General features: G+C 46.8%; 1 protein-coding gene across 1 annotated transcript in view; it reads right to left on the bottom strand.

The window, feature by feature from the left end:
• LOC135917540 (uncharacterized) overlaps positions 1-26,698 on the bottom strand; it is a 680,547-nt gene that overhangs the window by 272,282 nt on the left and 381,567 nt on the right. Inside the window, exon 5 of the mRNA XM_070535420.1 lies at positions 12,263-12,357. Within this exon, the coding sequence (XP_070391521.1) occupies positions 12,263-12,357 (95 nt within the window). The remainder of the gene's footprint in view (positions 1-12,262; positions 12,358-26,698) is intronic.

The following is a 26,698-nucleotide window of genomic DNA, read 5'->3' on the forward strand; positions in this document are numbered from 1 at the left end:
CACGATCGAGCAGAACCGCGAGGACGAATTGACCCGGAGCTGTTGACCGGCTCGGTCGCCAGCGAACCGAGAGACCCTGCAGCTCGGGCCACGCTGCGCGCAACTGCCGCAGGGGGATGGGCGGGTGCAGTGGCGGCGTCATCCCCGACTCGGCAGAAACACGACGGCGCCGACTCTTCGGTACACGCACCATTAGTCCGAATTAAACGCCACCCTTTCGGGCGACCGAACCCTTTGTCTCCCGGGCGCGCCGGCGAGAAGAGAGGTGGCTGTCGTTGCTGACTGACTGGGTGGCCCCGATAGCATGCGGGGCTTTCCCCTCTCTCTTTTTGCGCTTTTTCGCAGATCGTCCTGGTTTTTGAGCGGATCGCGAGCTCACCGTGGCAGACAGCCTCGGAAGGGATTTTCACCGCTGATTCGGGAAACATGTGGGGCAGTATTTTTGAACAAATTCTTTTCCTTCGTTTCCATATATATATATTTTTTACGGCGTCCTTCTCGCCGTGCGGTCGATTCGGGCGATAGCGGAGGCGTGGCTTAGTGCTAGCGAATGAAAAAAAAAAGAGAAGAGAACAAAAAACAACACAAAACAAAGGAAATTATAAGGGGTCGTTCCGAAATATGGCCACCGGTTTGTTTCTCTGCTTATAGTTAAGGCACAAAAGGAGCAAACACCCATATATTCGCGGTGCTGAACATGTGAGCGTTTTGTTTACTCTGCAGGAGTACGCACAAAATTATTTCTTATTCTAGCAACTTCGGTGTGTTATGCACTGCTATATGGTGAACCTACTGATTTCTATAAGGTAGCTTGTGTTTTGCGAGCAGAGTTGAGTGCCTGCAGTAACAGAGGTCAAATGTTCTCGAAACAAACTTCAGTAAGGTGTTTCTTGTGCCCCTTGGTTAGGTGACGTAACATAAACGGCGCAAAAGACATGTACTAGTGAGGAGATGGCCCAAGCACTGACTGGAAACCGAAGGTTTTATTCTGCGCATTGCAAAATAAGAAATGCACAGAAGCTGTCAGCACAAGGGACGACAAAGTACGGGGATTGACGGGGAAGGGAATCATTGTGATCACCGACACCAGCGAGGCGGCCTCAAGCTTACGTCATGCCACCTTGCTGATATCAGTTAGCGCAATGATCGCTTTTCCGCACGCAGAGCGAAGCCTTCACTTGCCTGTCAACGTTTGTACCATCCTCTCATCGTCTGTGTCTTTCGCGCTGTTATTGTCAATCTGGTCTGAACGACATCGCAAGAAACACCTCAGCTGCCAGCGCGTTTGACATGCTCACTGAATACCGGTACTGCTGGCCATATAGTCGTTCCCTTCGAACCTGCAGATGCATTACACAAGGCCTGAGCTTCGTCTGTGACACATTTGAGGGAATGGCACTATGTGCCACTCAGCGCATTCTTCTCAAATGGTCTGGAATAAGCTGCGCGCTACTTCGAATAGCGCCGTACAGTGGTCACGTACGCTTGAAGCGCAACAACTCACACACTATATAGGCCAATGCAGAAAGAGGCTGCGTGTACAACCTTAGCGCGTTCCCCCCCCCCCCCCTTTTTTTTTTCTTGGCCAGGGTGGAGGGGGGTGGGGGTTGGTGGTAGTTATTGTTGTGCCGGAATTCCTGGGAAGTATGGAAAGCACCTCTTTGAATATGCATTACAATGCCCGGAGCGTATTTTTCAATTACACACGATTGGATAGTAAAACTGTTTCTTTTTTTTTCGATTATAAGTCGTATGCAGTATTATATCTGCTTTTCCACAAACGTCTAAATCAGCTTTATTCAATCCCGGAATTCAGTTGATTCTGTAGGTACTGCGTAGTTGCCGCACAGAACCGTGAAGCTGCGTTAACGAGCTGGAACACTTTCGCATGGTGATGTCTCCTTTAATGTGGATTGGCCCGTTCGTGATCCCACAGTTCTCTTTACAGAAATATTTCCCGTTTTGCGTGTTCCAGCACATTGCATTTGGTGAAGTAAACAAACAGCGCAAGGGCTCCAGCAAATGTTAGAGTCGCTACTGAACGAGGGGGTTCGCCCGCAGGTAACGGACAACGTCTGTCACGAGCGTTGCCCCTGTATATATAGACCGCGACGGCGGACTTTCCCTCACGATCCTCGAGAAAAGAGAGAGGCAGAGGAAGGGAAGTGGGGGTGGACAGATGGGGACGGCAGAAGAGGGGACTGCGGACCAGTGAGGAATGGATCGGGGAGTACGCACCGCGACATGAACTGTTCGCCGCACGGCCTAATCAGATTTACATTCGCTCCCTCGACAAATCGCCCTGTTTTCGATCGCCGTCTGCGTGCGCGGAAGTCCGCGCGCGCGAGCGCCCTTACCGCTCTACGGGCTCAAACCTAATGACCCATCTCGAAAAATCTGCGAGGCCTCCCCTTCTTTCCTTGCACAAATCGAAGCATCTTCTGGAAAGCAGAGAGTCATCGTTCTTTCGATCCCCTGCTGACAACACGGTGGCCCCTGCTGGCTGACTGGCACGGGGTTTTGCTACCGTATACGACAGCGGGGAAAGAATAGAGCGGGGGATGTCCCATTTGATCTGCACCACCGTCTTTTCCCTCCTTACTAGAATGCTTGGCCGAGAAAAGATGGTTGCGACCGATAGGCGGAAGCACGCCGAGTGGAGCTTGTGGCCAGTGCGAGGGTTGCTTGCCGCCGTCGTGCGAGAGCAGGCGCCTGCTGCCGTTACTACTGGCTGATCGTGATTCGTCTTGTGTGTCACGTAGACCATAGGCGGCAAGCGTTGCGCAGCATCTGTCCCCGCTCTCTTCTTATGCGCTTGTCGGGGAAGACCGACGAGTCCATCGGGAGCGGGGTTTGGCCCGCGCGGTGGGCCACGGCCGCCTCACGACCCGACGAAGCGCCGCGGCGGCCACGGGCACCCGCGGTGCAGCCGCTGCCCTCACAGTGGCGGGAATGAAAAATGAAGCGGGGCACCGCAGACTCGGAAGCATCTTTTTCCTCTCTTGCGTCGAGTCCGGGCGATGGTGGCGACGACGACTAGATAGAGAGCGCTCAATAGACAGCGACCATGGGCGCGTCGTCCATCCGCTTCCTCTCCTCTCTCCAACGTCGGCCTCCGTATATTGTCTTCTGCCCTTGTTTCTGTATTTTGCCGCCTTTGCGTTGCTTTACTTTTCTCATTTTTCCTTTCTTCGAGCTTTCTTGAAAGGGCCGGCAAGCAAGCCTCTTTTTGCCTTTGCTTCTGTGTGATTTGTGAGACAAACAGGAACACCGCTGCTATATAGCCAGCGATCTCTGCAACCTCCGATTGCGTCTCACGTTCCACCGAAATACAAGATAAAGTATTGAAGCGACCTTTCGTCAAGACAGAAGGGTTGTTCATTGTGCTGCTGAGCTCGTGAGAAAAGTTACAATGTGCTGCAGGGATTTTTTTTTCCCTTGCTCTCGTTGTTGAACGTATGAATCACAGATTGCGTATATTGGTCGTAAAGATAAAGATAGGTATATGAACCGCTGTTACGAGAACACGCAATTCGAATTTGTTATAGCAGTTTAAGAATGCTCCTGTAGAAGTCATATTATTGCATGTAGCCCAAGATTCTGTGTAGACGCCCAATAATTTGTAATTATTTAAATATATATATCTGAACAGCGCTTCCGGGGCATTCACGTACGTAGACGTGTGCGTTCTCACATAACTTTTGTGAAAGCAATAAATTTTAGTTTGAAAGTAGCATGCCGTAAATTCCAAAACTTCTTGTCGAAGACAGCCTCTTTATAGTCTTCTTGAGATAATAAATTTGAAACTAGACCTTCATTTACATTTATATATATGGCACACGTGAAACAGTGGAATACTTGTGGCGATGGGAGCCGTGTCTCGGCGTGTCTTGCGAAAAACTACTTTTACTCCTGAAATATAGTAGCTTATCGGTCAGTGCAAGACCACGCCGTTCATTATCACTGTTAACCAGAAACCCTGACGAGAGCAGCCGTCCAAGGTGAGCCAATTTCATCACCGATTTAGCGGCGTCATACGATGATGAGGTATGCGGCTGCAGCATCAGCTTCTGCGTTTGACGTTTCAACTTTCGTTTCCATTGTTTCTTTTCAGTTTCCAAAACCCATCAGGCTAAGTCAGAGTACATGCAAGGTGCCGACAGCGCAGTTCGCACCCTCATCCCAGCACTCCAAGAATCATTCGAATGGCCGGTATCATTGTTCACATCCTATTTCAATCATTTCTGATCAATTAAATGCTTGACATTATTCACCTTGCTGCAAATCAAGGTAAGTGCAATAGATAAGTGGCTATCTAATCAGGTGTCGTCTGCTGAACTTGGAATTCTGTAGCGGCACACGAGTATAGCTCACAGCGGCCGCTACAGTCGCAAACTCCTGTTCGATGGCTCGCGCGTTCGTCTGGCACGCATCAAAACGTGAAACCTTTGCGGTGTTTGGCGTAATTCCCGCTGCACTGCCACTGTGCCAGGGCGGCTCAGCTGAAGGTGCCATTAGTCAATCACAAGCGTGGAGCAGCCATGGCATTGGGGAGGAGTGCTAATAATAATAATATTTGGGGTTTTACGTGCCAAAACCACTTTCTGATTATGAGGCACGCCGTAGTGGAGGACTCCGGAAATTTTGACCACCTGGGGTTCTTTAACGTGCACCTAAATCTAAGCACACGGGTGTTTTCGCATTTCGCCCCCATCGAAATGCGGCCGCCGTGGCCGGGATTTGATCCCGCGACCGCGTGCTCAGCAGCCCAACACCATAGCCACTGAGCAACCACGGCGGTGCTCGTCTCGCCACGGTGCTCGTCTCGCACCCCCGGAGGCCCGGGTTCGATTCTCACCCAGGCCCAAATTTACTTAATATTCTTTTCAAAGGCGTTAGTATACTTTGTTTACAGGAACCTGCCTAAGAAATTTGGCGTCAATCCCAGTATTTTCTTACGTGTTTTTACTCTTTGCCGTCGGCCGTTTTTGGTGCCATCATTCGGTCACGCCGCCGGCTACAACGCCGGATTTTCGCGTAAAGGGGCATATAATGCTTTGGCATTAAAACGTATTGTCGCTAGTCGCTCGCTTATTCTGTGGACCGCGTCACGAAACATTCGCCTTCGAACATTCATGTGCTGTCGGTGTAGTCGCCGTCAAATATGTTTCGGCGCATTGATTCAAGCAGGCGCTTATTCTTTATTCTTGATACGTTGGCGATAGAGAGGGCATAAGTTTGTGATTCCAAGGGAAGGGAAGCGTAGCAGGGGGCGGCAGAAAGTTAGGTGGGCGGATGAGATTAAGAAGTTTGCAGGGACAACATGGCCACAATTCGCACATGACCGGGGTAGTTGGAAAAGTATGGGAGAGGCATTTGCCCTGCAGTGTGCGTAACCAGGCTGATGATGATGATGATGATGAAGTTTGTTGGTGAGTTGGGGTGCTTGTGTACAGACAACGTGCGAGAAACTTACTATGCCAGGCAACGGCGCAACTGCCATTGTCACTGCGTAACGAGCGACACTCCCTCTTGCCGATGTTGCGGAGTTGAAGTCCTTTCCTTGGAGCTTCGCGATACAACGCTGACGGATGAGTGATCTTTTTTTTTTTACCCTCGAGGAAAGTCGTGCATCCCGAAGAGTGGCCGGCAAGACAGGTAGTACTTATATAGCAGCGGCCCGCGGACTTGTTTGCCGCATATTCATTCCATTCCGTAATATGCCAGTCACTATTTTTCCAGCCAACTACTGCGCATGTCTTCCCTGTAGAGCTGCACATTTTCTAGAATGAATACAGCACAGTGCGTTAGCGAATACCCAGTTGCATTTCCGGCAGCTGATCGCACACTTGCAGGGCAGAAGCCGCAAGGGTTTCGTATTCGTGCGCTTTCGCTGAGGCAGCGTGCGCTGCGCCGCCGAAAGCTTCATCTCGTTCTTCTAGTGTAAACTGCTCCGCGATAATGGGCTATGTAGCGTGGTCATGTGGTAGAGCTACTGAAACGTTCGCAAATTTCAAAATCTGCGAATAGATTTCGAAGCTTCCATTTTCTTCGTTAAAATTGCTCGCTTAAAATGTTATCAATTGAAGTGTCCTAGCTGAAATACCCCACTCCTTCTAAAAGCCCTCATTTCCCATTCCATGAAATATCCCATTCCTTTTTTTTAAGGGAGTGAGAAAAGAAGAAGGTATGAGGACGTTAATGACGCATTTGTCTGATGGTCTGGCGCACGTATACGGAAATGGTTCTGATAAAGAAACGGCGATATAATAGGGTTTGATTAACGCTACGGACAGTTTTCGTGCGTGAAGTACAGGGTACACCGCGTCTCAGAGAATCGTCGCTTGCCAGTCGGCGCCTTCCAGCGTGTTACTAAACGCGGCAGAATTCAGCAGCTCGAGTGCCGACTGAACAGATGCAACAGTCGTAACGACCAGCCTCGCGCCTGAGTTCCACCGTTTTCCTTTCTTTCCGTATTTGGCGCCCGAACAGTGACTATTACATTGTCTAACGGTGGGAAGCTTGGAAGCACTGCATTTAGGAACAAGCTCTAGCTCGAGACCGACTCGTATTTCCCCAATTCAAATATATGTAAAGCACAGAAATAGTTTTGTGAGTCAACGACTGGACCGATTTGAATTAAATTGGTTGCATTTGAACGAGGATACAAATTCTAGTGACTCTGGAAGCACAATGTCGGTTTAGGGCCTAAATTCTTTTACCTAAATTCACAAAAGCTGGTATGATTTTAAAAAAACTGAAGCACCAAGTTTAAAAATCTGTACCTCTGCACCAAAAACAGTTGTCTCAGTTCTGTAAGCGGCTTCTGTTGGAGCATGTAATGTAATTTTGTGTATGAATTTACAGCTTATGTAAAATTTTACAATACTTACCAAGGTTTTGCAAAAGACCTACTCACAATTCCGTGCCATATTTTAGAGCAGCGTGTAAAACTTCAATTTTGTTTGCTTTTGAAGTATTATTTGATTCACTTTACAGAATACAGGGATATCATTTCTTTACTGCTGAGTTACAGAGTTGTAAACTTCAAACTTGAGTTTTTTTTTATTTTACAAGTTTGAACAATTTATGTACAGGCATTACTAACCTAAATAAGAAATTATGTTCCTGTGGTAACTAGATTTTATCATTTTATTTCAGATGTAACAAATCCCGTCAAATTCTGTGCAGTGCTTGCTGAGAAAAACGACCTCTCTGTTCTCATGCATTTAGATGAAAGCACGCCAGCCTTTAATAAAGGGGTCAAGTGAATGACCAGATTTCACGAAATTACACAACATCATAGATTGCAGAGGCGCACATTCACGCCGCCGCACCCAAAATTAAGCAAAAATCAGTCTGTCGAATGGCGGCAGTTACAGACCAGATCCTATCCGAGTCCAGCTATTATGTACCTAATACACCCAGATTTATACACGACGGACAAGTGCAGGCATTGCGACTTTAGAGCCACCCCGGAGCATATCCTATGGGAATGTACGGCTGTACAACAGGATAACGGTGATGCGACCTTAAACAGCGACAGCCTCCGCGCGCGCTGAGAGTTTGCGTTGCTCAGATCGGACCTGCAGCACCAACTCTGGGCCGTCCAGCGAGCCGAAGAAGCCGCCAAGGGCCAACAACCGTTGGCCGAAACTAAGGAGGGGTCCAGGCCCGCCCCACCAAATCGCAGGGCACTGAATAAAGTTATTTCAATTAATGAAGTGTAAACTTGTCATGGCCTTAACACCACATTAGTGCAATGGCGTATATAACTGTAGGCGGGCTACATCTCTAAGCTACCACCGGTTTGTTCGAGGATAAACGAATCGGCTCCCAGTAACCTCGAATTTATTTTTCTGTTCTTTTCCCCCTTTAGCCCCTTAGTGCAGGCTTAGAAATTTCATTGGTTGTTAGTATACCCTCATACCACATACCCTACATAATATTTTCTGCAGACATTTACGTATTATACCAGGTGATCATTTTTAAGCTTTACGGAATTTTTTAAAAATCACCTGTGGCAGATGGCATAACTCTAGTCATTAATCTGGATTATTCAAAGAGGCGGACATTACTGCCCGAGAAATCAAAGCACATATTCAACTAATTAATGAAGTATCTATAATTAACGTCATGGCACATATTGCAATTTACGCATTGCAGCCGGTCAGTTTGCAAGGCATATCCTCTTAGAATGAGTTTTCAGAATGACACGAGTTTCGAGATATTCATTGCCAAAGTGTGCGACGAAATACATGAGCGTTCCAGTTACTTTTGTGCTTCAATGCATGAAATAGCATTTTGGTAAATAAAGTAAGTGGAACAGTAGTGCACTCCTTGATGGCGCATATCTCGGAACCCATGCCGTCCTCAATTTTCGTTCCAATTGGCTATGCGTTGCAAGCTCAGCGGCTACAATTCATAAATTCCAATATCTGCCGTAAAGTAAATAATTAAGAAAGGTTATTAGCAAACTCTCTTTAATTATTGAATTTGCGTTTCTACTTCTCGTGCAAGTAATGCCTGCCTCTTTGAATAATCTAGTTCAAGGATTAGGGTTATGCTATATGCCAGAGGCAATTTTTTTTTATTTCAGTAAAACTTAAAAATGATCACCCCGTATACTGAGAAGCACGGTTGAACCGACGCTTAATTGCAAAGGCACGAGCTATAGCACCGAACATGAAGACGCGAAGCGATGGTGATGGATACCTACATGTGAGGAAGTTGACGTCCACGCTGTAAATGCGCACACTAATTGCCCCCGTGAACGGAAGGGACCAGCCTGGCCGCAAGTTAAGCTATCATGGAATGTCAGTGGAAGGGCTTGAGGCGGGAAAAATGCATAATCTCTGTCACACGGCAGCGTCATTCCATCGGTGTATATCAACAAGTGTAACTCTGTAGTTCATCGGGGAGGTCCGATGGGCCGAGATTGTAGTTTTTCACATAAACCAGGCATTTGAAGATTGATCCAAAGCACTATATACGTTGTCGCCTGGGCGATAGAAAACGACGCGGTGAGTGCCTTCATAAGTATTCTTAAGATCCTCTTAGCTCGCGTCGTTGTTTATGCGTGAATGGTGACGACATTGGGCCAGACGGGACGCAAACTGTTCGTGAATTGATGGTGAAGGGTTGATAGGACCAGAAAAGAAAGAAATATCTGGGGCAGGGATTGAATCTCGACCGTATGTATATACCAGGAGAAACGGAGAGGAGCCAGTGGTTCGTTAAACGGTGGTGTTATAGGCAAATGTGACAAAGGGAAGAATGGCACGCCAGTTATGATAGTCAGGTTGGATACCTTTGTCCTCTCCAATTCACATTTCTCATTTACAGTTACGTTCGAGACACCGCTTATGCCAAGTACGCAGCACCTCCACCACTTGAGAAGCAACGGTTGAACCGACGCTTTATTCCAAAGGCACGAGATAGCCCGGCTAAGATGGAGACGCAAAGTGGTGGTGATGGTTATGTACCGATGCGGAAGATGTCGTTCATAATGTAGATGGTCACAGTACAATCACTGAACTTTAATAAAACCGCTCACGGAATATCTTTGGACGCACGCTGCTCTGAAACTTCAGGAGGGCGAAGTCGTTGCCGCTCTAGCTTTAAATACTTGTCAGTATTCATGCCTAGCAGTAGGCATCGATGCGCAAAGCCGAATAAAGAAACATCCAAGGAAACCTTATGAGCCCCGTTCGAGCGTTCCGAAACTAACGGCAAGACGTCGCCCCCCCAAAGCGCTAGCTGCAGGACCGCGCCTACATATTCTCGAGGTTGTAATACCTCGAGAAAATTTCTTTTCATTAAGAAAAAAAAAGGGAAAATAGTTACAGTACAAAGGAGGCGGAGAGCGCGCAGAAGCCCACGAATAAATCTGTCTTCCTCTCGCTGTCACGATGGGGTGCGCGACAAGTGCCGCGGACACGTCCCCTGAAATCTCGCGCGGCGAAGAAGGCTGCGCCCGTTGACGACGAGGGGAAAAAAAAAAAAAAAAGGCCAGGCGGGCGAGGGAGGCGTCAGACTCGACGGGGCGCTGCATGCAAGCCCAGGAGGCGCCTATTGATCACGACCATGCTGCAGCGCGAGTGCACGCCACGGCGACATCAGCCCGCGGCAGGGGCGACAATTCATCATGCGAGCGCGGGTCATTGTTGCCACTTGCCGGCACTGCTCCCCGAACAGGCCCGCGCTTGCGTGCGCGTAGTGTCGTAGTCGGGTGTACACGGATCGTCCTTATAGTCGCGGGAACGGCGTTTCAAAATTAAAATGACCGGTCTCACGTCAACAAAGGCACTAAATGTCTTTGTTGTCGGCACTTCGGTGTACCTGACAGCACTTTTATTTGCGAGCTTAACATTCACGAGATGTGTTTAACATTTTTTTTTTCAGCCGATGCTAATCAATATTTATCAATTAATCAATATTAGAGGCCTTAATTAGGCCGCTAATATAAGCGAAAGTTTTCTCTTAAAAAACCTCGGAGTGCGAAAATAAACAGCGAGGTCCGTATAGCTTCTCAATATGTTTCGACATGTGACGCTGTGTCCCTTTACATCTTAGTTACTCTTTTTAGTTTTCATCGATTCATTTTTCACGAGACACTGCACGTGGGTCCGGAAGAAAGGCAAGTCCTCGACTTCCTCTCCTACTCGGGCTGGGCGTAACAGCAGCAGTGTTCATCTTACTAAACGCACAAATTTTTACAAATTTGAAAACGGTATAGTATTGTTACGCAACAATTTCAATATCACGATGATTTGCAGTTATGCAATAATAAAAAGTACTATAAGTAACATTTCGCTCTTTTAGCAAGCATAGTTGCCACGCAATGCAGAGGTAAATATATAAAATAGAGAACCGAAGCAAAAGAAGCAATAGAAGCAAAAGACACACTAAGATCAAATGTACGAGAGATTGTAGTGCACTTAGTGATTCGTAACCAAACGGTACCGTACATCTTACTGAATTCTGTACAAAATTGAAGAGTGAACGAATTTGGAATTTGGCACTTGACACTTGAAAAGCGGCACTTGTATGTGTCAGTTCGTCACTTCAATTATTGCACGTTGCTCGTTACACAAATTCTTCATGTTATAGTGTATTTCCAGCTTCCCACAATTTGTAAGCGCTCTTTATACAACTACGCACGTTTTACGCAAATCATGACAAGTGTTCCTGCTTAAGTAGAGGCCAGAAAAGTACCCAATCTCTCGATATATAATATATGTAGATTGACAGTTTGACCTTGTAAATGAGGCAGAAGTGTGGGATTTCATGCTTTGACACAGACGCCGACGTAACCATATGATTTCCTGAGTTAAGTAGTCTGACTGTTTATCTTTGTAAGGCAGAAAGTTTATTACTGTCAATTTTATCCCCCCCTTACACACACACACACACACTAACACAGAATAACTAAAATGAGAATGGATGGTCGAAAAATACAATTCCTTCTTTAGCCAAGTTGGTAATAAATTATGTAGACAACTCATCACTCAGCACACAAAGGGTCTTTGCTGCATTTATCCTAAAGTTGTTCACGTGACGTCAACAGCTTAAGTTAGATTAATAAGAGAGACTTAAAATACATAATAATATACAAGCTCAATAAGGAGTGACCGTAACGCAGTTTTGCTGCATAATCTATTGTTTTATTCTTGAAGGAAAACAACATGAACTTGCATTTAATGGAACAGGATGAGGAGCGAGGAGAAAGTTGATATTACCAAGGATCTGAGACAGACAGGAATGCCCTTTATCCCCGCTGCTGTTTATGTTGTACATGGTAAGGAAGAAATGGGCGCTAAAAGGTATCAATATAGGGTTTAATCTCTCATACAAACAGGCGTACACCATAGTAGAACAATAGCTTCCAGGTTTGTTTCATACGGACGACCTGTTGTTTCTTGCTAACAAGCAAAGGGATATGCAACGTCTGGTTCAACGTTTGTGGACAGGAATGTGAGAATTCAGGATTGAAATTTAGCGTCAAAACTAAGGTGTCATGTTATTCAATGAAAATAGTGAAGAGACACTGTTAATACAGGGCCAGGATATACCTCCGGTAAAAGAATACAAATACCTTGGTATATGGCTAAACAAAGACAATAGCTATATGGAAACACAGGAAATAAGAATAGCAAAGGTGAAAAAAAGCAGCCATAATGAAAGCCAGAGGGCTATGGGGATACAATATGTACGTGGTGCTCTGGGGTAGGTGGAAAGGTGTAATGGTTCGAGGACTTACATTTGGAAATGCGATGATTTGCTTGAAGTCAGGAGTGCAATCAGGACTCGACAGCAGCCAAAGATCAGTGGGACGCCTGGGCGCTCACGGGAAACCTGCAAATGAAACAGCACAGGGTGACATGGGCTGGACAAGTTTCGAAGTGAGGGAAGCTCAGAGTAAAATTGATTTTGCAGAAAGACTGAAGAATATGAAAGAAAGTAAATTGGGAGCGAGAGTGTTTAGGCATTTGTAAAGAAAAAGAAAGAAATATTAACTCACAGTGGAGGAAAACAACTACGAAGCTTGCCAGCAATTATGCGATCGGTGTTGTAAGCAACATGGCCACAAAGAACATCAAACGCAAAGTCATAGAGGCTGAGACAATCTCATGGGCAGCGGCAATGTAAAACAAACCTGCTATCAGTAACTACCTCAGAGCAAAAAACGAAATCAAGAAAGAAACAATCTATGATAACTCCAAGGGAAGCTCCTTACTTTTTGAAGCGAGATCAGGATGCCTTAGAACACGTAGTTATAAAGCGAGGTAAACAAAGCAAGAAGCATGTGCTTGCGGCGGGAAACCTAGGGAAACGATGGAACGTGTTTTATTAGAACGTGAAGATATATACCCAGCTATCCGTTTAGGCTCTTCTGGCTTCCTTGAAGCTCGTGGGTTCAGGGATAGCAGGGGGAAAGTAAACATGTCCGCAATAGAGATGATTAAGAGCCGATTGGGTGTTTGGTGGCAGAAAAGTAGGGAGACCATAGACAACGAAGGCGTACAAAAACAAACTTTCCAACAGCGGGTTGTGCGTGCGTGCGTGCGTGTGTGCGTGCGTGTGCGTGTGTGTGTGCGCGCGTGCGTGTGCGTGTGTATGCGCGCGCGCGCGCGCGCGTGTGTGTTTTAAAGATAGGTGGAACATTAGGCAATATAATAACAAGAGCTTAGTGGCTCAACCCACCACCCCGTTTCAAAGGTGACGCTCATAGCATGCATGCATGCATGCATCCGTCCGTCCGTCCGTCCTTCCGTCCGTCCGTCCGTCCGTCCGTCCGTCCGTCCGTCCGTCCGTCCGTCCGTCCGTCCACCCATCCATCCATCCATCCATCCATCCATCCATCCATCCATCCATCCATCCATCCATCCATCCATCCATCCATCCATCCATCCATCCATCCATCCATCCATCCATCCATCCATCCGTCCCATGTGTCGCATCCGTCCCATTCCATCCGATCCCAGCCAATCCATCCATCCATCCATCCATCTACCCAAAATACAGAGCCTTGAGGCCTACCATATTTGATTTCAATTTCGTCAAACTGAACATCATGGAGGAAAATGTGTCAGAGTCTCGTGTGTAGGTAAGTAGGGATAAGGTTTTCGTGCTTTAACTGTAAAGCCATACGCTTCGAGTTTGCAAAACAAAATAGCCTGTTTGATGGAATCAAATGACCTTGAAAATTTAGATAAATTACAACTGTAATAACTTTTTTTCAATATTATTGAAAACTTTATATTTTATTCACACTGTAATTCCCTTTCTGTCGATTTGCGTTCTTGAAACACAAATTGTTGTTCTACGATGATAATTTTTCCTAATGAAGATGTGTTATATCGTGGGTACAACACTGTTTCAGCAACCTCAGATAAAAGTGATAATATAGATATTTGTCTGTAATTACCCGAACGGTCGTATTTTTCACCTTATGAAGTAAAGTCACACGAGCGATTTTTGCCTAGTGGGGGAAATACCAGATGACATCACATCACGGAAAATATGGCTTAATGGCTTTGCAATTTCATGTGCAACAACCTTAATTGCTGAAGCTTATATGACATCTCCTCCGGCTGCTGATTTCTTTTCAGAAGATTTAAAAATCGACACAATTTAATCTGCCGTTGCAGGAGTAAACAATAGCGTGTCTTTTACGACACGGCACACTCACGTGAAACAGTTGTTTTGGCAGTACGGGAACTGGAAACTCATCTGCTCCAACGTTTACAAAATAATTGTTCAACAAATTAGCTAACGAATGGGGAGAATATATTATCCCATTAATTTCAAATTCCAATGGCATTCTATTTGAAAGAGCCAATTCATGAACGATCTCCCATGTCTTGCGGCTGCCTTGGGCAGCCCTTTCGAAGTTGCGTTTGAAAAACGCAAATTAACTATTCTTCAGGTCCATGCTTAAACTATACCTTTGACTGAACAATTTTACAGCGAAGCTGAACATGGCTTGGATTCCGGGCATTTTTGTTCTCCGTGAACAAAAATTATCATTATCAATGGCTCATACCCCCGTAAGCATTCATGCTCCCGTATACAAGCAAGCAAAAGATGCAATGGCTCATAGCCCCGTAAGGCAGAGGTTACAAGCCCTCAGCAAAATGAAGTGGACAGTTCTTAAGTTCTTTCTAATTAGGCATACAACATACAGAAAAGCATGTCGGAAGCTATTATTGTCAATAGTTCATACCCCCGTAAGCAAGAAAAAAATGCAGTGATTCATAGTCCCGTAAGGTTCATCATGGCTACTCATTTTGCGTGAATTAGCTGCGATGACACTACCCCAGTTGTCGTTGTCGGTGATTTTAATGGGGATGTGTCGGTACCGAAAGGTAGTGGTTTACGCGTTCCGTGTTGCAGACATATCCCTTGCGATGCCAGACCGACCCGGCCCAACCACCACCCAGCGGCGTACGTGCATCGATTTGACGTTGTCAAAGGATGTGACTGCAGTTGCGAGTGAAATAATGACCATCGGATCAAGACAATAAATGAGTGTGCGTGCCTTCCATCACGATGACCACCAATCAAGACAATAAATGAGTTCGAACCTTTGTTCAAAATTATGTGTCACCTCCATGTCATGTGCTAAACAGCTTCTCTGGTCAACCACCTTCACAGAGTGGAATGGCTCATGATTTTCCTTCTGTTTAATGCACTTATAGAGGTCGTTTGCAATTCGTGTTTTCCGTGCTTTTTTTCTGCTTCTATTGTATTCTATAGTGCTTCTATTAGAGGGTATGCAGTTTTGTAGCTTTGCTATAATATTGAAATAAACATTTCATAAGGTCTACATGGATGATGCTCGGAATACACGTCCGCCCAGTCTGTGCTCTCGACTAGTGACTGAAACAAACTTATGATGAGCTGAATTATGCGCCTCGAAGTGAACTCATGTGAACATCAAGAATATTGCTGGTAATATCACCTTACGTAGCCACCAATAAAGTTATCGTGCTCTGTCCAAACATGATCTTTACAATGGGAGCCCAGGCACTGCAGTGCCTCAATATGTATGGCGCTGTGCTGCTGAGCGCAAGCACGCGAGATCAGTTCCCGGCCACGGATTTCAGCGGAGCACAAAAATGGCCGTGTACTTCGACGTACGGGCACATTTAGACTCCCAGGCTCTGTGAACTAATCCGGAGGCCTAAATTACTGAATTTATGGCAGCGCATATATGTGACCCAGAAATGATGAAACAAAAACTGAGACGTCAACATTCGTCGCAAGGTAATAAACGTTTGAAAAGAAGGGCTTCAAGTGCACAGTGCGTTGAATATTGTAGCGGGGACACTTATTCTGCAGTAAAATATCCTCGTTATAGCTAGGCAATAAAACGAATGTATTCACGTGCCTCTTCTGGTCACAGTTCTGGCGATAGGAGCAAGCCGCAGTCGCAACAATACCGCGCTACGGTGAATGGCATTGATTCCATGTTTATCGTATTTGTTCAACTTCTGTATGCGTAAAGCTTCCGTACACGCAGGACAAAACTTTTTTTTTTCTTATTCAGTCATCCTTTAGCGGAAAGCGAAAGTAGCGCTGCAACCAGCAAAACTACAGGAGGAGGGAATTTTTATTTCGCCCTTCACTACGGTGTCATGACGGAAGTGCTAGCCACCTAGAAGTCGAAGCGGAAAAGCCTAGGCAGAGACAGCGACTTCGAAGCGCGGACTGACGGTATATACTAGATCTACTGCGCCCATCGAGAAGACACATTGCCTTATCGGCACTTCAGAGGCCCATTTAGAAAGCTCTGCGCCACGGGGATGTGTTCAAGACAAGCGAGATCGTTCACCTACAGAAAGCGTCGCAGTGAGCCATTACAAATGGGCCACTCCTCGTCTTTGGAGGGGGGTTGGGGGAGGTAGAAAATTCTCGCTGAGCAGCCTGTGTTTCGCGGAGTCGTTAAGGGCCACCGGCTAGCTCCATCAGCCCGCTCTTCCTCCTCTTCATCCACCTATCCCCCACTCCCCCCTTCTTGTTTTCTTCTCCTGCTGTTCTCATCGTTTTGTTGATTCCGCTGTCCCACGCAGGGTGGAAGCTGCGCGTCAACTGCGAACGGCGAAGGCGGTGACAGCGAGGGTCATTTTTCATCCGGCCGTCCGTACAACAAATCCCCGCAGTCGCTCTCCGTTTCTTTCGGTTCGCTGCCGCGGATCTACGCTTTGCCAGCGCCTGGAGCCGAGTAACAAAGGAACTTCCACCGTAGGTACACGCCTAAACGCGTTCGCACGCCCATGTTTCTCGCGCCGCATGAGGCCGAGTCCGGTAGACATACGTCGCAGCGTGAATACGTCGCACACGCAGACAGCGCGTGCACGAGCGCAATCTGTTTTCTTCCTCGCGTTCTGTTCGCTTTACTTTCCCCTGCACCGAACGCTGTAGCAGTTCCCCGCGCATTTCAACGCCAACCGCCGTTCACGAGTTACCGCAGTCGCGTAGCAATGCGTCAACGAGGTTCCAGGTTGCGATGCCGCTTGTCCGCGCATTGTCACCGCCCAGCCGAGAAAGCGCAAGGAAAACGAGGGGAGGCAGGTGGCGCGCACGAGCCACGCGCTGGCTGCGCATGCAACCCTTTACGCGATGAAGGCGCGCATGTGCATAAGGGTTCTGAATGGCCTCTGCTCGCTTTTTTCTAAATAAAAAAGAAAGAAAAGGAGGTCGTGTGAATCATTCATCATTTGGTAACAGTCGAGGACGACAAAACTTGGATTTGCTGATTATGGCAACCCCTGACTGCCATGTAGGAGCGTAGTGAACGGTTCTGCTGCCGCTTCACGCCATTTTTGCTTTGTTTTGTTTTGTCTCACATCCTCTTCTGTGCAACATGCGACAACAAATTTACGGGGAGAAAAAAACAGGAACCTGTCTCGTGAGAATACTTTGTGGTGTGGTGAACCGGCAGCGGCCCCTATAGAGCTCTTGTCTCCGTAAACGTGCAATGCGTGGAGCGCAGACGCGATGAGGCATGCTGCTACCGGCGCCGTGTCACCCTGCTTCACTAGGAGTAGAAAAAAAAAAAAGCAGCAGCTGACGGAGGAGCGTCGTTCCAAACGCCGCCTGCCAGTGCTAGCTGGCGACGCTCGCTGCACTCGTGCTCCTGATCGCAGGCCGGGGCCCGAGAGAAACAGCGAGACTCCAAATAGCGACTCATCTATCACTGCCCATTGTGACTGAGGCAGCCCCGTCGCTGGCAGACAGTTGAAGTCGCTGACGTCTTGGCTCGTCAGCTGCCATTCGTTTTCTCTAGCTCCATTTTTGCCCTGGTGATGCTCTTTCTTTTGTTTTTGTTTGATTTTGATGGGCTTTTGACTGCCGCTAAAAAAAGGTACCGAAAGACGAGCGTTTTCTAAATGCATTCATTCTGTCTTTCGCGTAAAAGTTGAGCTACTATATTTCCCCCTCTCTCTTTTGTAGTTCGATTGGGGAAAAGGACAAGACGTTAACGCAATATTTTATTTTTCTATGCTACAATGCCTGAAGACCAGCATGGAAACCATGCATGAAAAGTGCTTGGATTCTATATCTTTTGAGATGTGCGGCACCATAAGTGATGTGTTTTATCCCTTCGTATGAGCACCCATAGGTGCAGGTACAGACTCATGCAGGTATAGGTAGTACGTAGGTATACATGCACGAACGCATGCCACGTTTATTTATGTCTATCTCAAAAATAAAATATCTGATATCGAGGCTCCACGCACGATATTTGTAGCGCCGAGTCTATTGTAAGTTGTCCCATCTAAATGCGAAATAGAAAACGATGAGTACGCACAACGTTGGCAGTTTTATAACTATCAATTCCTGACATACCTGCGCGCACATGCTTTCACCATAATGAAGAGCTAGGCTTCAGTTTGCGCCACCCTGCAGCTTGCGTACCGGCTATAGGACACGTCATCATCGAAAACATTATCGCTCGTGGTTCATCTTTCGAAGCAACTGGGCCGGAGTTGAGTTTGACGTCTCCGAACATAACTGGGAAAGGTATACACGATACCAATTACGCGATTTGTCACGCGATACGTTCTCTCTCGCGCGATCGCCCTTTGTGCATTTGGTGAAGTGCTGAGGAAGATTTCTCTGCAGCACCACAGTGGATCCCGCGATCGCGTGCGATTTTGGTAGTAGCCGCGTTTCTAGGAGCAAGCTGCTGGGGAGGCCTGTATTTCCTCAATGTACTGCTCTCCCCGAACTGCTTTCCGGTTACTTCAATTGGGCCGAGTCGTCTAACGGAGCGTTTGTATGAACCCGACCAAAGCGGGTGGAGTCGGCTTGTCTGGATCAGGTGTAAACAGTCGTCGGGCGGAATGAGCCCCGCACGGTGTTAGTTGACTCAGTTCGATCCACTCGGAAGGTCCCTGCAAACGCGCACGAGTCGGCCCAGCGCTTCACAGCCAGCAGCGAAGTGGAGGCGCTGCTCACGCCTCGAAGCAATCTGCATAGAACTTTGCCCCGATCGGACTTACTTCACGTTAACGATGCCGTGTCGGGCAGCCTGACTCTAAACACCTGAGTCAGGTTCATGTAAACGAAGGCTAAGACGACGTCACCAAGTGGCTGCAGCCATGGACGTTTCTCGCACGCAAAATGACGATGTTTAGCAAGTGTGAAGTGCGGAAAACACGCGTAATATATAATAATTTGGACCTAAGGTTGGCCTCAAAATCCCGGACCTGGCATAATCAACATTATTGCTACTGCATGACAGCAAAATGTGTTTGCGTCATGCAGAAATGAGGCGTGGTATGATGGTGTTGCTTATAAAAAAATAAGCAAGAGTACTTGGCGCGTTTCTTCTGGCTGCTCTTGCGCAGCAGCAAGGGAACAAGCCAATTATTTGTTTTGAACACATGTATATAATTAACAGGAAAGATAAAGAGAGGAGCACGCTGAAAACTACCGTCGGAAGGGGCACAACAGAAACAAGTATTAAAGCGCAAATTATTTAGGACTCTTCGACGATTCCCAGAACCTTTAAAGGGTTTAGGCTGCTTGGACCCTTAGCTCAGAAATGACGAACCGAAAGTGTCGTGTACGTCAGTACCCCTTTACGACTGTGGTGCCTTAAGTTGGGTGCCTGATTCATTGTGACTGGGTCGTAAGATCGGGCCCGGTAGCTTTACCTATCCTGAGCTATCTTGTAAAAAGACTTGGCAGAAATCATCGGATGATGACTGTCTAAGTCAAGCGATGGCTTCGTGGTGCAAACCTGCTGAGAATCGCATTGTATTTAACCCCAGCGTGCGCATCCACAAAAGCAAGTCGACGGCATCGGCGATGACATGGCAATGACGGAGATGACGATGGCATGCCTGCGAAAGAGATGACTACGGCGCCAAGACAATAGCATGACGACGAATGCACTGAATGTAGCTTGACCACTACTAAATGACGGTGACCGAATGTCGACAACGCAATGACCACGGCTGCATGACGACTACGGCATGACAACGATGGTGTGACCATAACAAAGTGACGTCGACTAATTAGCGGTGACGGTTTTGGCAGCGTCGATGATCGTGCCATTTGTGAGCCTACAGCGCGGCACTCCGAGACCAGATCTCCCACCCTAAACCGGTGAAGGTTCAACCGTCGCCTCTTTCCCTGAGAATCGTTGTAGCAAGAAAACAGCGGCTGTAAGCGCGCGGGCGGGGAGTTTTACAACTGAAGCTAATCTAGTAACGTTGGGCCGGACCCCGGCCGAAAACGTCAATAATCCGCTTCATACGCGCGTCTACTTCACTGTATAATTATATATATATATATATATATATATATATATATATATATATATATATATATATATATATATATATATATATATTGCTGATTTAAGTCGCAACTATAAATTGACAAGCGGTGTTTCAGTTTGCCCCGAATCACTGCCTTCTAGAGAGAGAGAGAAAGCAAGGACAGGAAAGGCAGGGAGGTCAACCAGAAGAGCACCTGGTTTGCTACCCTACACTGGGTGTGGAGGAAAGGGAACTAGAAAGAGGAAAAAAGGGAGAGAGTAAGCACTGAATGTGTGTGGGGGGGGACACAACACATAGGGACACTGTAAACGGTCTCTTAAGCAGGTGCACTTCAAGTATTGCACTATAGTGCACGAATAGCTTTTCGTGTCAGTGACGGGTGTGACCACGGTCCGAGTATCTTTGACTCAGTGAACTGTCTTTAGTCCAGTCGGTGCAAAGTCGCCCGCAGAGAGAGGCGTTGTACATCGTAGCGAGGGCAGCTACACAATAGGTGCTCGATGGTTTCCTCGCACCTACAGGAGTCGCACATCGGGCTCTCGGCCATTCTCAAACGATAGGAATATGCGTTTGTGAACACCACTCCCAGCCACAAACGGCACAGCAAGGTTGTTTCACCGCGGGAAAGGCTAGATGGCAGTTGTAGCCGTAGCGTGAGGTCCAGTTTACGTAATCGGCAATTGAAGGTACTTGAAATCCAGAGATCTTGTGACCTTTTGCGTGCAAGTAGGCGAAATTCCCTGGCAGCATCCGACCTCGCCAAAGGTGTTGGACGCGTCTGTGTATCTTCGTGGGCAGACCGGGCAGCCTTGTCAGCTAGGTTGTTGCCGACGATTCCACAGTGAGCAGGAATTCATTGAAATATGATGTTGTGCCCTCTTTCCAGAGCATGGTGGTGCACTTCTCTGATGTCAGATATCCTCTGCTCGTAAGTTCTGCGGTGTAATGCAGACTTTATACTGTGAAGAGCCGCCTTAGAATCACAAAATACAACCCATTTCTCTGTTGGCTCTACGGTGACATGCGTCATAGCGGCATGGAGAGCTGCAAGTTCTGCCGACGTAGATGTAGTCGTGTGTGACAATTTGAATCTAACTGTAACCTGCTTAGCTGGAACGACGAATGCGGCAGTTGAGCTGGTAGGTGAGGTCGAACCGTCAGTATATATATGTATGCGGTCATGACACGTCTGGTGCATTAATAGGAGCGTAAGTTGCTTCAGAGCTGGCGATAGATGATTGGACTTTTTTGTAATTCCAGGAATAGTAAAATTCACTTGAGGCTGTCACAGGCACCACAGTGGAGATGAATATGACGGTATGCACTCTTAATGAGCGTTCTAGAATGAGACGAAATGGTAAATACGTCGGCAAGAGCAGCTCGCAACAATCCCTCATCCCGCCTAATTTATCCGTTGCCATCAATCACATGGCGTCTCTTAAGGAACTTAAAAAAATACTTGCACTGGTTCAGTTTGCTTCTGAAATGTATGAAAAAAATTACTCCAATGCTGAGTTACCCACTGGACGAGCAGCGATGCGACCGTATACAGAATAGCTTTCAGGGACAATCTGTTCGAATATCAAAGGGACACTAGAGGGGAAAAATGATTTCTTTTGCAACAGTAAAGTACTCTCCTACAATATCATAAATACGTCTTTGAAAAATGATTTCTTTTGCAACAGTAAAGTACTCTTCTACAATATCATAAACACGTCTTGCCCCGATAAGACATTTGGTAAGGATGAAAAAGCGCAATAACAAAAGACGGGCGGCGACGCCTCCTTGAACTTAATTCCCGCATCAGCTTGCTGTGACGTCATGCAGTTTGACAGCGTCTTCTAATTCTCAGTTAATGCTTTAGTAGTAAATGTAGACTACATTGTGTTCTCAAGGAGCCAAAGATTGAACATGGCGATTTTCGGCAACTTTTGCTAGCCAACGCGGCCTAAATACGAAAGAATACTTAGAAGTCTGTGATGTCACAGTGACGTACATGGCGTTGGAGATACGAGGCGAAACTAAAAAAAAAATTCAACTTTAACCTTGTTTTTCCCTTCTAATGAGCAAGCTATTTCGAAATTAACGACAAAGGATGATAAAATATTGTCAGTTTCGATTCTACATGACCTCACTACCCTAATTTGCGTTCTATCTCAACCATTAGGTATTTCACGCATGTTACCTCTGTATTGTAGACTCAAGAGTCGATTGGATTTGAGAACAATTTTTTTTAAAGTCATGGTGGTGACGTTGCCGCTAAACATAATACTCGAGTGGCTAATGCAATGCACTACGTTTAGCGTACTAGGTTTTTCGAGACCGGCATCGGCACTCTTCGTAAAATACGACTAATGCGAAAAGAAATTAAGCTGACCCAACACTGTTGGAGTCTGTAAATGGAATCAGAGCGGTTATTCTTTGTCGTACCAATCTTTCAAATGTCCGTAGCAGCCATTTTCTTGCCTTCTTTTATCTCCCCCACACACCACCCGCCGACTCAGTGGATAGGGCGTTCTGCTGTGCACGAGGACGCGGGTTCGGTGCCGGTAGCGGCAGTCGCATTCCGCTGGGGCCGGTATGCAAGCACGCTCGTGTACGTGCTCTGCAGCGCAAGTTACAGAACTCTAAGTGGTCCAAATTAACGAGATGTCCTACTCTACGACGTCGCTTATAAGCCAGTGTGCGTTCTCGCGACGTTAAAATCTAATCATTTATTTTTATTTCAGTCCTTTACTTGCCAACATGACGCCAGTTGAGAAATTAAAGGTTTGTATGACGCACCGTTTATTAAGACGCCTCATTCTAATAGATCAACAAGGAACGACTGGCGGCCGAAAAGAGAAACCACACACAAGACGCAATCAGAGGCCGACTGACAAAAATCTATGAGGCGCGATGACTTTTCTAGAATTTCTTGGCATGAATGTAAAGTGAGCTGTTTTCACACAAAATTCCCGCAGCTCAAACGGCTGCAAACGTGCGCGAATGGAAGCGTCGAAGCGCAGCCGCCGTGTTTCCGAGTGTTCGTTTAAGACGAAGCTAGCCCCAGCATCAGCACGAGGTCTAGGCGGCTGCGTTGCTATATTGGAGCGCGGAGCTATCCTCGACGTCGCGCGAAGTCAGATGGCTCTCTCCGTTATAACCGCAGAGGACACTCCCGTCTGCGCACCTGCCTCAGCCAGACTTGGAGTGATACCTCGCTGTCAGCGCGCACAAAGCTGCGCACTGTAGTACTCGGGCCGCGTCGACTGCGCTCTCTATAGACGGGCAGCTCAGGAAGCAGAGCCTGCAGCGGTGGCAGCAAAAAGCAGGATGGCCGTCTGCCGCCGCGCCCGTGCCGTCAATCAATGGAGTGGAAAAGTGCTCGGTCTCTGTCACACCGCCGACGCGTCCGCTCGCCTGGCATCTTGCCTCGTCCGTCCGCCCGGCGGTTGCGCGCGCCCGCCTTCCTCTCGTCCCAAAGCAAACACGCCCGTACTGCTCGAAGGGCCGGTGCTGTTGCTGCGCATGCGCGTGTTTGTGCGCGTGTAACTCCTCCAAATTAAAATCGTTTACGTTGGCACGAGAAACGTTAACAGGACGATGTCTCTGCGCCTCGCGCGCTCTCTCCGATGTCTCTGGGCATGTAGCTTGCGCGGGGCATAGCGCGTTCGCGTAAACAACCGGCTGCGCAGACGTGTGCGGTTACGTCTGTTCGTGAGCAAACTAGTGCTCGTTATTCTGAAAACAAAATAAAGTGCCGAAGGTTTTCTTTTTTTTTTCCCTTGCCCTCCTGTTTGTTGCGATACGGCCGGCTGACTGCTGAAGTCGTAAATTGCGCCCGTGTGTTACCCAATAAACGGCCACGCCCTTTACTGCAGGAAGCAGCTGCGAAACATTTCAGCCCACAGCAGGCTTTGGTATACACACGGGCAACGGGGAAGCAGCATTTCATCATGATTTCGAGTGAAGAGAGAAAAATTAAAATAAAGGGCTGGAGACCAAGTGGACGGCCTCATTATATATTCCTGCTATACTTATGCTCTAAACACCACTAAAGTATTCAAACTAGATGTTTATTGAAGTAGGTCGCATACGTATCCCGCCCACGGCGGCCGCATTTCGATGGGGGCGAAATGCGAAAACACCCGTGTACTTAGATTTGGGTGCACGTTAAAGAACCCCAGGTGGTCGAAATTTCCGGAGTCCTCTACTACGGCGAGTTTCATAATCAGAAAGTGGTTTTCGCGCGTAAAACCCCATAATTTAATTTTTTTAGTCACATCCGCATGTTGCCGCCTTTTTAACTCAGTGAACTGCGACAAAGTTTTCTTAAATTGCAGGTAATTGAAAACGGCATTACAAATTCTTGATGCTAACTACAGGTACTAACCGAAAAAATATGAACATAATAATAATAATAATAATAATAATAATAATAATAGCTTTATTCGGGCTCGAATCACGATAAATAGATCTGCCAGGGCCCGAATTACAAAGCATTTCATTCCTATGTACCGTTTGCTACTGAGCTGCTTTAATTCCTAATTATATATTTCAAACATCCCTGTTGGCATATGTTCTTACAAACAATTCAAGCCTGCGCACTGTTTTCGTCAATAGCACCAAGAATTTGAGGGTCTGCGTCTAGAAGACAAGCCCCTCCAAAATAAGACATCTGGAAACCACTTCACAGCAGGAATGGGTATATTACTAGCCGGTATATGCGTAGAAAATGTGACTTTCTCACCAGTGGTAGCTACACGACGGAAAGGAAAAATACAACCAATCGTTCAAGGTAACCGCAAGCTTACAGTATATAGGCCTGTATAGAAAAGGATGGTATACATTAAGCTAATGCCTCGATTCTTCAAGTTAATGCATCTTCCAAACGGCGTCACATCAAGTCTGATGCTATTAGTGCCACCGGAAGTTTTACTACGATTTGGACAGGGTGGCTCCTAACCATCTCTGGGAGGGCAACGAGACTGAAGCCTGTGCTAGTGATGTACATGATTTCCCCCGAAGCTGCATTCAAAAACATCTTCCACCTTTAAAGCGTGTTCAATGTATCGCGCTGCCTGCTGAAAGTGAAACTAGTACAACCTGTATGATTACTATCGACGTCTTTTCAATATGTTTGAGGCATACCTAATGCCTTAATATTAAGTCGTGTAAAGGCAGTGAATGCACAGCATAGCTTCTGCACAGCGCCTCATCCTGTCCATACTGTCATACTGTCTATACACGCATCTACACCTTCTCTCTCCCTTCTATCTCTTCCCCTTCTCATTTCCCCCAGCGTAGGGTAGCAAACCAGACTCTTGACTGCATGGTTAACATCCCTGCCTTCCTATATTCCTCTATCTCTCTCTCTCTCTCTCTATCTCTCTCTCTCTCATCCTTGTTGGGTGTTCTCTTCCTAATATTTTGTGCCGAAGCATTATCTGTGGTAACACCCCTATATCGCGTTAAGCTTAAGCATAGCTGGCATGCTTGCCTGAAGAATGTGACGATATGTCATCAGCGGTTAACACTACCCACACGGTTAGTTCTCTTTTCATGCACCCTGCTAAACGCAAATCAACTGGAAGTGTAGCAAGTACACTCCGTCTCAAAATCTCTTTTCAGAGCGGCAACAGCAACGAAGTGAGTGAGCCAATCAGAAGAGCCAACACGCATATGGTGTCAGTCCGGGACGTATGAACCCGCGCCTCTACTACGCAGCTGTCAGTTATTTAGGACAACAGAAACAATATATTTAGACCAACAGAAGATAATCAAACACTTGTGTAGCGTTTGACCATACCAAATCTGTGTACATATCTGCAATATAACCGACACTTGAAGCACAGTACCAAGTTTTATTGCCTACTACGTGGTGTACGAGCAGCAAGTGACGGTGCCTTATCAGACGTCGTAGTTTTCGCTGCTCCACAAGTTAATTTTGAAGCGGAGTATAGTAGCTTCAATGAACTCAGCCTACTTGGCTCAAGGTACTTGTCCAACATTTGTAAGGAAAGAGAGAGAAAGAAACAGGAGCTACCGGCCACGGGAACAACAAATAGCAAGCAAAAAAAAAACGAAAACAGACAGATAGTATTTGCTTATATGACTGACTTACACTAGAAGAGAGCCCATGGCTCAGAGGTTTCTGCTGCTGCGGATGTTGCGAGGGCTATACTATATTAAGCCTGTCATACGCATGCTTCATGCTCTATAGGTGGGTTCCCTGTGTGAAAATTCTGATGCTCGTTTCGGCCTACGTTATGCTTTTCCTGAGAAAAGCACTTTGCAGCCATATTGGCATAGAAAGAAAATCAGAGCCAACGTACTGTGGGAATCGAGGTTTCGCGAGTCATCTTGCAGATAGCATGCTACCTAGCATCGTTCGAGGTTCTTCAGACCGTTTTCCT

The sequence above is a fragment of the Dermacentor albipictus genome, chromosome 1, assembly GCF_038994185.2.
Source record: "Dermacentor albipictus isolate Rhodes 1998 colony chromosome 1, USDA_Dalb.pri_finalv2, whole genome shotgun sequence".
NCBI lineage: Eukaryota > Metazoa > Arthropoda > Arachnida > Ixodida > Ixodidae > Dermacentor > Dermacentor albipictus.